This window comes from Morone saxatilis, unplaced genomic scaffold, assembly GCF_004916995.1.
Source record: "Morone saxatilis isolate NCDOM2014 unplaced genomic scaffold, NCSU_SB_2.0 Contig3, whole genome shotgun sequence".
NCBI lineage: Eukaryota > Metazoa > Chordata > Actinopteri > Moronidae > Morone > Morone saxatilis.
In genome coordinates, this window is record NW_023339873.1 from 14,479,234 (window position 1) to 14,490,888 (window position 11,655).

General features: G+C 42.6%; 1 protein-coding gene across 1 annotated transcript in view; it reads left to right on the top strand.

Moving 5' to 3' along the window:
* The first annotated feature begins 8,842 nt into the window (after nt 1-8,842).
* Nucleotides 8,843-11,655, top strand: part of LOC118337387 (delta-like protein 4) — a 7,639-nt gene continuing 4,826 nt past the window's right edge. The window contains exons 1-4 of the mRNA XM_035674373.1: nt 8,843-9,295; nt 9,394-9,645; nt 10,244-10,301; nt 10,826-11,089. Coding sequence (XP_035530266.1) covers nt 9,242-9,295; nt 9,394-9,645; nt 10,244-10,301; nt 10,826-11,089 — 628 coding nt within the window. The 5' untranslated portion in view covers nt 8,843-9,241. The remainder of the gene's footprint in view (nt 9,296-9,393; nt 9,646-10,243; nt 10,302-10,825; nt 11,090-11,655) is intronic.

Below are 11,655 nucleotides of genomic sequence, written 5' to 3' on the forward strand. Positions count from 1 at the left end.
GGCAGATCAGTGTTTAAATCTTGCCAGCTGGGTTAGGGTTGAGCAATACAGGTGACATGGAGGACAGCAGGATCAAGGTTATCAGTCAGGCTAATTGATGAGACTACTTGTTTTCACTGAGCCCAAGTATAGGCACGAGGAGGAAAAGGAAAGCAGTCGTCAAGGCTGCCATGTTTGTGTTGTCAGGACAGAGGTGAGAGGTCGAGCAGAGCTTTGACTTTTTAGCTTATTACATCGATCTGTCTGTTTTCAAGTGAGCTTCGGGGCTTTGAAGGGTAGGTCTCTCCTCCATACAGTCATTCTTGTGGGAAAAGAGAAACAGGGAAGTGGCAAGCCCTCTTAAGATCAATGAATGTGCTGGAAAAAGGAGTGGCCCAGGGCAGCCAATAGTGGCCGGACCACAGGGAGCTGCAGGGAGATAACGTAAACAAGGAAACCACCTGATGTGAGCGGGGTCAGATAAATGCTCAGCCCTCCACAGAGGCAGGTGCTTCCTGAGTCCTGCTCTCTCAATCAGTTGAGCCTCGCTGCCCTCCTCACTTGCTTTTCCTCATTCTGTTTCTGTTTTCTCAATCTGCCAGAAAAGGTTTTCCTAAAAGTATAATTCATAGCAAGATAGTGACCAACAATAGATCAAACCACAATCACTGCCTGTTTTCTTCACACTGGACCCACAAGCAAACATTCAGGGATAGTAAAAAGTCCATTGATAGTCGCTGAAGTGATGACGATCATACAAGCCGTAAAGATAAGACCAGCTCTCTGTTTGTCACTAGGATAGCAGACAGTGCATAATGGTAAGCATGTTTTGCACAAGTCTGTGTTTGCAGATAAAGGACCTTTAAGGGTCCTGACCTGAAAAGGGATAGTCAGGTGAATACTGGAGATTGCTGACAATCTAGCTACACAACCCGCACAGACCGAGAATACCTCTTCAAATCCAAGCACACCTCTCCTACTGCTCTTTTCCCTTCTCTTTCTTTCTTTCTTTTTCACTTTGCTGGTTGGTCTGGGATTGTTTTGTGCTGTCCAATGAGGAAGGAAGTCGGTGTGAGAAAGTGCCTGTTTTTTTGAGACCAACAGGAATTGGCCTCATCACAAGCGGTTCCTTTTTTTGCCGCTGGAACAATGCACTGGCGTCACACCCCTCGACTGGACCTCGGCATTTCACATGGAAAAATGTTCCCAGAATTCCGCTCCCAGGCTCGGGGTAAGGCCGAGGATGGGGTGAGGGTGAGAGGGCGGGAGGTGGAGGGCGGAGGGTAACGGCTGTTAGCAGAGCGGGTGACACGAAGTGACCAGTGGACACTTGTCACTACCACAACCAAGGAGAGGAAAGTGCCATTTTCAGATGAAGCCATGTCAACAAAAACAGACAATACTCTAAAGAAAGAGTCATTACTGAAGACACTGTGGTGTCAAATTCTAGCTTTAGTTTCTCAATGCAACCCTACAAAATGTAATCACAATCACTTCCGTAATGTCACACAATGTAACTTAGCTCAGTAAGTAGTATTGTGTGACAGGTCAGCTGAATTACTGAGGGGTTACATTAGCTTTTCATAGCAAAAACCCTTAAGAGTTGGTAAGTACTTTTATGAGTTGGATACATATCCTTTTGCACTCACACACTGCTTCCAGGAAATAGCCATATGCTCGCAAAGTCATTATCTTTATGTAACCTACAGCTTATCATTTTTAGGGCTGTCCCAGACTAAAGATTTTCCTAGTTGACTAGTCGTCGAACTTTTATGATATTAATTTAATTATTCAAATATATATATATATATATATATATATATATATATATTAACAACCACCTGTTAAACGATAATCGAAAAAGCGGTAATGTATCAGAATGTCCCAGCAAGGTTGTTCAAAACACGGAATAAATAACTTTATTAACTTGACAGCACTCAAAAACAGTCTAGTCCGGTCTAGTCCTGGTAGGAACCGCTGTTAATCACCTGACCTCTAATGGTGTTAGAAGCTGTGTTCGGTCCCGGCCATGGTCACTCTAAGACTCTTATCGTCAACAAACAGTTTACTCACCTATTAAGGGGCAGCCTTAATTATTTGGGATATATTTATATTTTGGGAAGCTAATGAAATATACTGATTTACTTCAACTTGACTTTTTAAACAGGCTGTAGTATTTTCCAGTTTCTAATTATTAACCTTTTCTTCCCCCTGCAGATGGAAACATTGGCAATATGAACCCTTTTATTTACTGCAAAACATTACTTCGAGTTAATGTATTGGGACCTTCCATGTATAAACTAAAAACACACACAACTCTGTGTAATATGGTTGGTAGTGCAGTGATAAACTGCACAGATTTTTTGCTTCCGTCTTACAGCATATGGCTGCAAGATAAACAAATTAGCCCCGCTAAAATGTGCAAGGTCTGCACTTACAATATCAGTGTCATTCATCACTCGGGCTAATAAATCATCACGGAGTGTATGAGAACACAAACTCCGAACAGAAAGATTAATTTGAATGGTGCAGTTAACTATTCATCTAAATCCATTAGAAGTGCTCCAGCTTTGAAAGAAAACATCAGAAATCCATATGTGTGCATCTAGGTGCAGCATAACGGGCATCGCTAAGAATCACTTCTCCTACACGTTCATTTTCTCCTCATAAGGAAGAAATCGCTTAAAATGTGATGTGCGATGCAATTTTTGAAAATGAGGGAATAATAAAAGTATGACATCTATCCTATGAGTATGGTCTGGAGAGCACAGAGTTCTTGAGAGATGTCAAATATTGGACAGAGACATGAAAATTGCCTATGAGAGCCAAGTTAGCGGGATAAGAACTGGGGCAACTTGGGACTCACAGGGTCAAGTTGGAACAACACTCCACAGCCATTAGGCCTGGCAACAAGGGAGCTCCTCCTGCGCTACAGGGCCGACTTCAGCAATTAGGCTGATCGCATCATTGCTCCAGAACATATTCATCACTGTAAACATCAAGCCCTTCTACACAATCTCATCAGTGAAGATCCAACCTCAATGAGCCTTTACTAGACAAACAGGCTGCACCCAGACTCCTAACCAGCAGGCTCCCACTGAGAGAATTAATCAAACGGCATCCAGTCAGCCCCTGTTGTCTGTCCGAGGCTGGGTAAGCACGGACAGAGGCCTGAATGATGTCAAACATGGCGTGAAGCCCACTCGCTTACTGGCCACTGGAACACAAACTGGCCGTGGAAATGTATACATCTCCCATCAGCGTGCTACACGGCTGTTAATATCATGTCCAGGCCTTAAATTGACTTGGATAACAATCACTACACAAAAGGATTTGCACATGTTGTTTGTCCTGCAGAGTGGAGATGGGTTTGTGTGTATGTACACAGTGAGCAGTTATGAGGTCAACTGCAGTTCAGCTAGCTAAATGGAATCCAAACAAAAGGTCACATTTCACTCTCACGCCTGCAGAAAGATCCTGACGACTCTTGGTAGGACAAAGAAAAAGGCCAGGCCCCGGCACAGAAAAGTGGGTTTTTCTTGAGCACCCTTGCACTCTCTGAGCCTCCCACCTTCAGGGATGCACACGCATTACCCTAAGGCATAACACTCCCACACACAACGGCAGCGGCACAAATTCCCAGGATTCTCTTCGTGGAATCGGAAGCAAAGGTAGGAAACTGTTCGTGCATAGACCAAATGGGAAAAGGACAAATAAGAATTTCAAATCGTCAAAGGAAAAAACAACGGACCCTCCAGAAATACTTCTAGATCCGTCTATATAAATAAACAATAATATAGTGTTTTGTAGTGTAGAGGTCATGTGCCTCTGGACAGGAAGTGGAGGAAGAAAAGCAGATTAGGGATCATTAAGTGTCTGGATAATTAAACCAGAATCACAGGCTCTTATCACACCAAATCACAGCATCTAAAAAGCATGGCATGCCAAGGTGAAATTACTAGATGCTAATCACGTTGAGGGTGTTCAGTGATTATGTTGAACCCTCTGGTGACACTGAGGCCCAAATCCTTGCAACTTTGAAGATTTATATTGGCTATTACTTTGATGAAAATTTCCCCTGATTCACAAAGCCAGGCAACTTCAATAAAAGACAATTAATAGGAGCTATTTAAAACTCTGCCTGTGGTGCATCTGTGCTGCCAAAACCACTTAAGGACACAGGGACCCTGCTGGGCAGCATATAAAGGGAATGCACCTGTTCACACCTCATACTAACAGGTAGATTAGTGTGTGAATTGCGGGTCCGCGAGGCCTGAGGGTTGGTAGTCTCAGACTGGTCTTCCTGAAAGGTTTTAACAGCCCTCTTCACACCAGCACGCTCTCCCCTCTCCTCCATTTATCTCTTTCCTTTTCCTGCTGTGAGGTTTTGTCTTGCGTAAAGCAATGATGCTTTGACTCTGGCGAGGGAGGATTTCCTCAAGGCTACAGTAGCTTCTTCCACTCACACACAATTAGCCTTTGCGCTGGTAATCACTCAAGAAGAGCTTGGACACAAAAACATGTTTGGCTTTCGTGTGTTGTGTGCCTGGGAGTGTCCTTCGCATATTTATTTTGCATTCAAGTGCAGCACAAACAGCAGCAACAGGGGGACGATGACAAAAAGACACTATAAATAAAGCGGAAATGCATCTGCTAAAATGTAGCGGGATGTGACATCATTCGGATAGAGCAACAGATGTGGTAATGATGCCTGTCCCTGCTGACGTTCCATGTGTCAAAGGGTGGAGCTGGTCCATTCAGATCAATATATTGAAAGTGCGGCCCCTGCCTACTGGGGAGGGAGGTGTGTATAGCTGTCTCTTGGCAGACTGGCACACAGACAGCTGTTACACACATGGCCTCAGATCACCCGGCCTGATTTATGCTCTTCAGCATGAGCAGAAGCCATAAATTAGACCTCAGGCACGAATGATGCCACGATGCTGCCGTCCACCAGTCATCTTGTCAATAGCTCTACTCAGGGGCAGTGACACCTACATGCATCACGACATGGTGTCAGTGACCAAAGTGTGTTGTTGGTTGCGTTGTAAGGGTAGAGGAGTGCTGACATGGCTGTGTTTTGTCAATAGCAGAGCAACAGGGTGGCTGGAAAGTTCCACAACAGACCAGGGCTCTTATTAGGCGGCCAACCATAATGTCAGGGTGTCTGAGTTCGACCTAATATCAGCATGTCACCTGGAGGTTTGAAGGTTCAAGAACTGAGTGGAAACAGACATCCATAAGAGTTTTTATTTTATGACTTATTCAAGCTTGAGAGATTTTAGGTCCAAAAGTGACACATTTAATAATATTAACTTCATATTATATGCCTCCTTGTGCTTTTAATCAACTAGCAATGCCAAAGTGATTTACTGCAGCAGACAAATAGTCTTTTCTCTTTGGCGTAAGCACATTAAAGCTTTTCTGGAAATTCTCTTTAAACCCTGAAGACCCACACATATTTCAACAGTAAATGCTGAAACAAAAGTTCTCCTAAAAATACTATGTAGAGACAGTATTTGGTTGTCTGAAGGCAGTGGTAAGTTAATACAAAGCAGCATGGTGCTCTGAGAGAAGGAAACCAATAATTGTCTTTCTAACTGTGGCAGCAGGTCATTTCTCCTCCGAGGGCGACATGCTCAGATGCCTCAGATCCATTGGCAGCGCACATCAAAAGCCCCATTGATTGGCTGGACAGATTGGGGCGTAGAGATCAAATGCGCTGTAAAGAAGTGTTAAACTGCTGTGCATTAAACGGGGCAGATTTTGGGACTAAAAGGAGCCATCTGTTAGCACTGTAGCTAATTTCCTGTGTCACTTGCCCAGAGTGCTGATGCTACTGGAGCAGTGGCCGGAGCAGGTCCAAATCGGGCCATGCAGCACAGTGAAGCTGGAGGGTGGATAAAGAGGAGAAAGTGGTCTGCTCAGTCATCTAGGAGACATATAATATAAGAAAAATATGACACATAATCACACAGTATTATTTTTTTGCATGTGACAGTAAGTCTCTGTCAGGTGACCTTTCACTCACGTCATAAGGTTCACGGTTTTAGTCACTTATTGTCAATTTAACAGTAAACACATATTGGCATTTAGCAGAGGAAAATTTAATTTAGTGTCTTTGATCCCTGCTATATTGATGGGGGGCACATTATTCTTCATGTGTTTAGGAAATAGATAAGTACCAACAGTATGTTGGTGTGACTGTTGGCCAGCGTTTTGTGTAAATGTGTGAGTCACATTTGGTAACGCCCAAAGTCCAGGATGGAAGAGAGCCAAATAGCACATCCCAGGATACAATTATTAGTATTTGGGGTAATGAGATTTCAAACATCTTGTTGAAATCTATAACTTATGAGCAATTTTCAGAAGGCAGTCTTTCCTGGGAACAAATATTAGTCTGCCGAAGAACCAAACAATTGCATCAGGCACTTTCTCATAAATAGCAACTTGCCTAATAAGTCAGTCCAGAGGCACTTTCATACCTCTTCAATTCCCAATCAAAATGTTATTTTTAGGGTTTGGATGCCAGCTGAGCAGCCATCGAACAATCAGAAGTCAGCTTTACAAAACACTGTCACAAAGAAAAATGATGTCCTAAACAAGGCTGAGATGGAACTGTGGTGGGCCGATGTCTGTTTCCAAGGCTGTGTTTATTCTAGAGCAACACAGCAGAAAAGAGCCTGTGAGATTATTGTTTGCATTGGCCAGGAGTAAATAACCCATACAGCTAAAATGTTCTGTTATTTCAGGCCAGGCTTTTTGTCTATTTATATGCACACAAAAAAATTAAAAAGATAGAATCAGGAGATTAATAGGTAAATATTAAGAATGCCTGGAGAGTGCATCACCAGAAAAGCGCTTCTCCGTGTCTGATCCAAGTTTTCCTTCATGCTGCACCAAGGAGTTCTAATCCAAGCATCACTGCTTGTTTAACACAGTCCAAAGCTTTACAAGGAATTGTAACCTGAGGCACAGTTGGGAAACCTTAACCATGGTTCATCAAATATTAAAGTGTATGGATGTTTTGACGTATATGAAGGGAGGGCAGGAGCAACAGTACACTGCACACTTCTCTCTACGAAGGAGATTGATTGCTGATTGATGGCTCTAGAGTCCATGACGGCAATATAAACTAGTAAGATGTCTCATTGATAAGTGAATTAGTCATTTTTTACACACAAAACAGAACAGGAATACAAGATTAAACCACTGTACAGGGCTGCATTGATCCTCCACAGGATCTCTGTGATTCAGTCAATGGTGGGAACGCCAAATGCTTCAATACAGCAGAGCTATGAGATGTCCGGGCCTCTTAGTCACACTGCTCCAAACTCAATAGTCCATTGTCTCTGCCCTAAAGTGGAACCTCAAACCTATAAGTCAAAGGTGGGGGCTTAGAGATGAAGTCATCTCGGTGGGAGAGCTGTTCAGCCAGACACCTTCATGGCCAGGGAACAACTCTCAAATCCTGTTCCCTCACTGTAAATCCTCCCAGACATGCTGGCCTGCTGCAGGGGTGATAAAGGTAACAATGCCTGTGCCCAGCATGAGTTTACATGTGATAAAAATGTATATGGCATTTGAATTTATTTGCTTAGCAACCTTTATATACTGGTTTGAGTTCATTTTTCTTTTCCCTCTTGGAACAATTATACATGCACTTGAAAGGAGAAGAAAGTTTTTTTAACTGGCTCTAGTGGATGTTAGTTCAACAAACATGCAGGATACAATCTCGACTTTAATTTATACAAATTCACTTTCAATTGAGGGCATTATGAGTTATGATGTTGAATGAAGTGCCCGAGCAGCTGGGGGCTTGCACTTGTTATTAAGCATAATAAACAATGACTTAAAGTAAAATATATGGTCTCTCTTCCTCTCCCTCTACATGCAACACAGCAGTTGGTATGTGTGTACAAATGCATGTGTGTGTGTGTGTGTAGGTGTGTATCCTCAAATAAGCTTTCCAAATAACAACTAACCAATTTTCCAACTGTTACTCTATAGTAAATACATATTGTATATTTATGCTACATGTATGTTGTTATTCTATGTGTACCATAAGTCACGTCCATAGCTGACAATAAAGTATTTCTGATTCTGAAACTGGGACACGTTCTGGGCACGTGGAACACATCCTTAAATACTTCCTAAGAAGCACAATTATATTAATATTCATTTCAAAGCTGTACAGTAAGTCCTGGATGGCCCAGCTTTACTCGTATACGCGCCGGATTTTCGGGAAACGCGGGCTCCTCAGCTGATTTATGACTGAGGCAATGTGTTTGCAATAAGAATCCATTATGATACAAGTGGAGTTATCTCCCGCTCCTTCCTCCCTATCTAAAATAAACACAAGAAACAAGAGAGAAGGCTGCGAGGTCACAAGCGTAAAAGGCACTCGGTGCGTAAAGGCGCGTAAAGACGCACAGACGGTCAGTGCCAGTGATCTCTGAAGAAAAATTACTGACTTAAGTGTACAGTTTACAGTTTCTACTGGGTCTCTAGCAGCCATCAGCGGGTTAGCAGACCTAGTCTACTTGTAGATTTTGCAATTCATTTTATTTTTTTAATTTTTGTTCGGGTTGGGTTTTTATTTTTATTTTGCAATATTCTTTAATATTTGCAATGTTGAGGTTTAAGCGGTTAAAAAAAACGATCTGCATGCAAAGCGCAAAAAAAAGTGCGTTTTGTTTTGGAGCAGGTGAGGCAAAGACAATCTCCTCCTAAATTATAATGCCTGATGATGATATTCAAAGCAAAAAAGAAGGTGGAGAGGAGAGTGGGCGGTGTCTACAAGTGACTGACAGTGTCTGTAATGGCACTACACTGCGGTATATAAACTGGGAGGGACGTCAAACATCCTTCACTGGCAGTCACTATGCGCTGATGCTCCGCCACATGCTCGCATCACTGTTGGCAACACAAGCCTCGCATCAGTCCTGCAAACTCAAACCACATTTGACCGGCACGATGGATGGGCAACATAAAGACCGCAGACAGACTCACTTGTGGATATTGACGTTACTGATATTTGTCTAACCTCAAGCACTCTGGATAACTCGGTCTTTTCCAACTTCTTCTTCTGGATACGGATTGTGGAACTGGATCTCGTCCTACAGGCTTTGGAAGAAGGATTATATTTATTTAGATCACTTTATTTGTCATCACTCCGTTTTCGCCATCACCACTTGGAATAAGGGCGTTTTGTTGGAGGACAAACTGATTTTTTAAGGATACGCACATCAAACTCTAAAGGATGGCCGTTTGGTTCACCTCTATCCTCGCAATAGTTATGACAATATTTACTCAGGTAGCAAGTTTGTTTTGAATCTTTGCAAATAAGGAAATCATTATTTTAGAAGGAAATGTTGCTTTATTTTGTTGTGCTCACTTTTTGTATCCTTTTAGGTTCTGGGATCAGGTGTATTCGAGATAGATCTCCATCACTTTCAGAATACTAAAGGTTTGCTGGCAAATGGACTTAGTTGCAGCAGGACTGGCTGCAGGACTTATTTCAGGGTTTGTTTAAAGAACTTCCAGACTGTGGTGTCTCCCGGAGACTGTATATTTGGCAAAGTCACCACACCTGTTCTGGGCACCGACTCCTTCAGCATCCAGCCGGACGCCAGGCTGCGCCTGCCGCTCAACTTCACCTGGCCGGTAAGAGCACCTGTCCTACCCTGCGGAGTGCGGAACAATGGCTTCACTTTTATGCTGAGACCAACTAAATACGCACACAACAAACTGAATATGATATTCACATGATTTAGTAATGAATTGAGGACATAAGAAAAATACTTTCTCCCAGTGACAAAAATTGCCTTTGTTTATTTTATTATTTATTGATAAAAGCATTAATAGCCTGTTTTATAATGTTATGGTCTACATCAAATCAACACAACCCGACTTACTCACTATTAATTAAAGGTACCATATATATTTAAATGCTGTATAAGTGTGTTTTTTAATGTCATATGCCATTAAAAGCCAAAATCAGATGTTAATCGCTTTACTGAAACTGAAACTATGAAAACATTCATTCTCTTATATTTTCAGCTTGGGATCATTTCAGGGGAATTTAAGTGAAATAAAAATATTTTATAATGTTGTAATGTGTTAATGTTGTTATAATGTAACGCTTTTTAGGACCACCACATCAGTGTTTCAGTGAAACAAATCTAAAAATAGTAGCAAACTAAATGTACCTTTTATGTATTTAAAGTTTTTTAAGTGACATTTATCTCTTCATTTGTTCCAGGGTGCTTTCTCATTAGTTATCGACGCCTGGTTTTCTCCTGCAGCGGACCTACCTGGAGGTGAGGAGACGCGCACTGCCTGTCCGCCACTAGGGGGAGACATGCCATGTGTAGCCTCGATGACTTATTACCTGTCACACATTACATCAATAACCCTCAGTCAACGTGCTGGCAAAATGCATCTGGCATTTTCAGCGTCATGGATCCGTGTTTGTTAAGATCCCTTATGAGTCACACGACAATTCTTTACAATCAAAATCTCTCCAACACAATTGCACTTCCCTTGTTTTATTTTTGGCATGCATGGGAAAGTGTACAGGCTTAAGTGAGAACACGAAGCCTTGCCAAAAATCCCATGACAGCCCTTTCCTGGATTTTACACCTTTTTTGTTAGGTCCTTCATAACAGGGGAATGATGTGAAAGGAAGAGGAAATTTCAGTGTACAGATTGTGTATTGTCACACAAATCACTACAGGAATAATTGGTAGATCTATCAACCTACACCACACACTGCTGTGAACTCATACTCAAATATTTCTGCTTTAAACTAATCCTTCTATCCCTGATGTTCTGTTCTTCACAGACACCACCAACCCTGATTTCTTGATTAGTTCTTTTGCCATCCAAAGACAGTTGGGAATAGGGCATGAGTGGTCCCAGGATGTGCAGAGCGGGACGCAGACGGAGCTAAGGTACTCATACCGGTTCATCTGCAATGAAAATTACTACGGGGACACTTGTTCCAAAATATGCGCTCCGAGAGACGACCATTTTGGCCACTACACCTGCAAGCCTGACGGGCAAATAGCCTGTCTACCGGGATGGAAGGGAGAATACTGCCAAGAACGTAAGCAAGAGTAAAGACACCATATGGACACTTTTCCTTTGTTTGTGGTTAAAGGTCACAAGGCAGAGTTTAGGCTCCAAAAGGGAGTTGGCAAAGATTAAGCTAAAAGTCGTGACCTTATTTACAGAACATAAACTAAAAGTCTTTTTGTACAATTTGTGGGCACCTTTTGTTGTATTCTTCCGCAAAGTGAGTGACATATAGGCCTGTTGTACGTTTCAGAGTGAACAATGAGTTTTTGTTTTTAGCTTTAAAGTCTAAAATAGCCTGTCACATGATCACTGGTGTAGTTTCTTTCTCCGGGTGTGACGGAAAGAGGAGCCCTGAGGTGACATTTGACGACAGAGAGCCCACTTTCTCTCCGGGCTCGTGCGGTGTGTTAATCCAGGGCGGCGGTCGCCCGGCAGCAGCAGCGCGCGCCGGGGTTAATCGCGGCATTATCGCCCGCCACGCGCCACTAAATTGCGGGCTCTATTGTTGAAGCGGTGTAGGGCAGCAGCTGCAAACGGGACTCGAACTGCCCACCGATAACAATGGGGCAGCTGTCCTGTTTTTTTTTTTTTTTT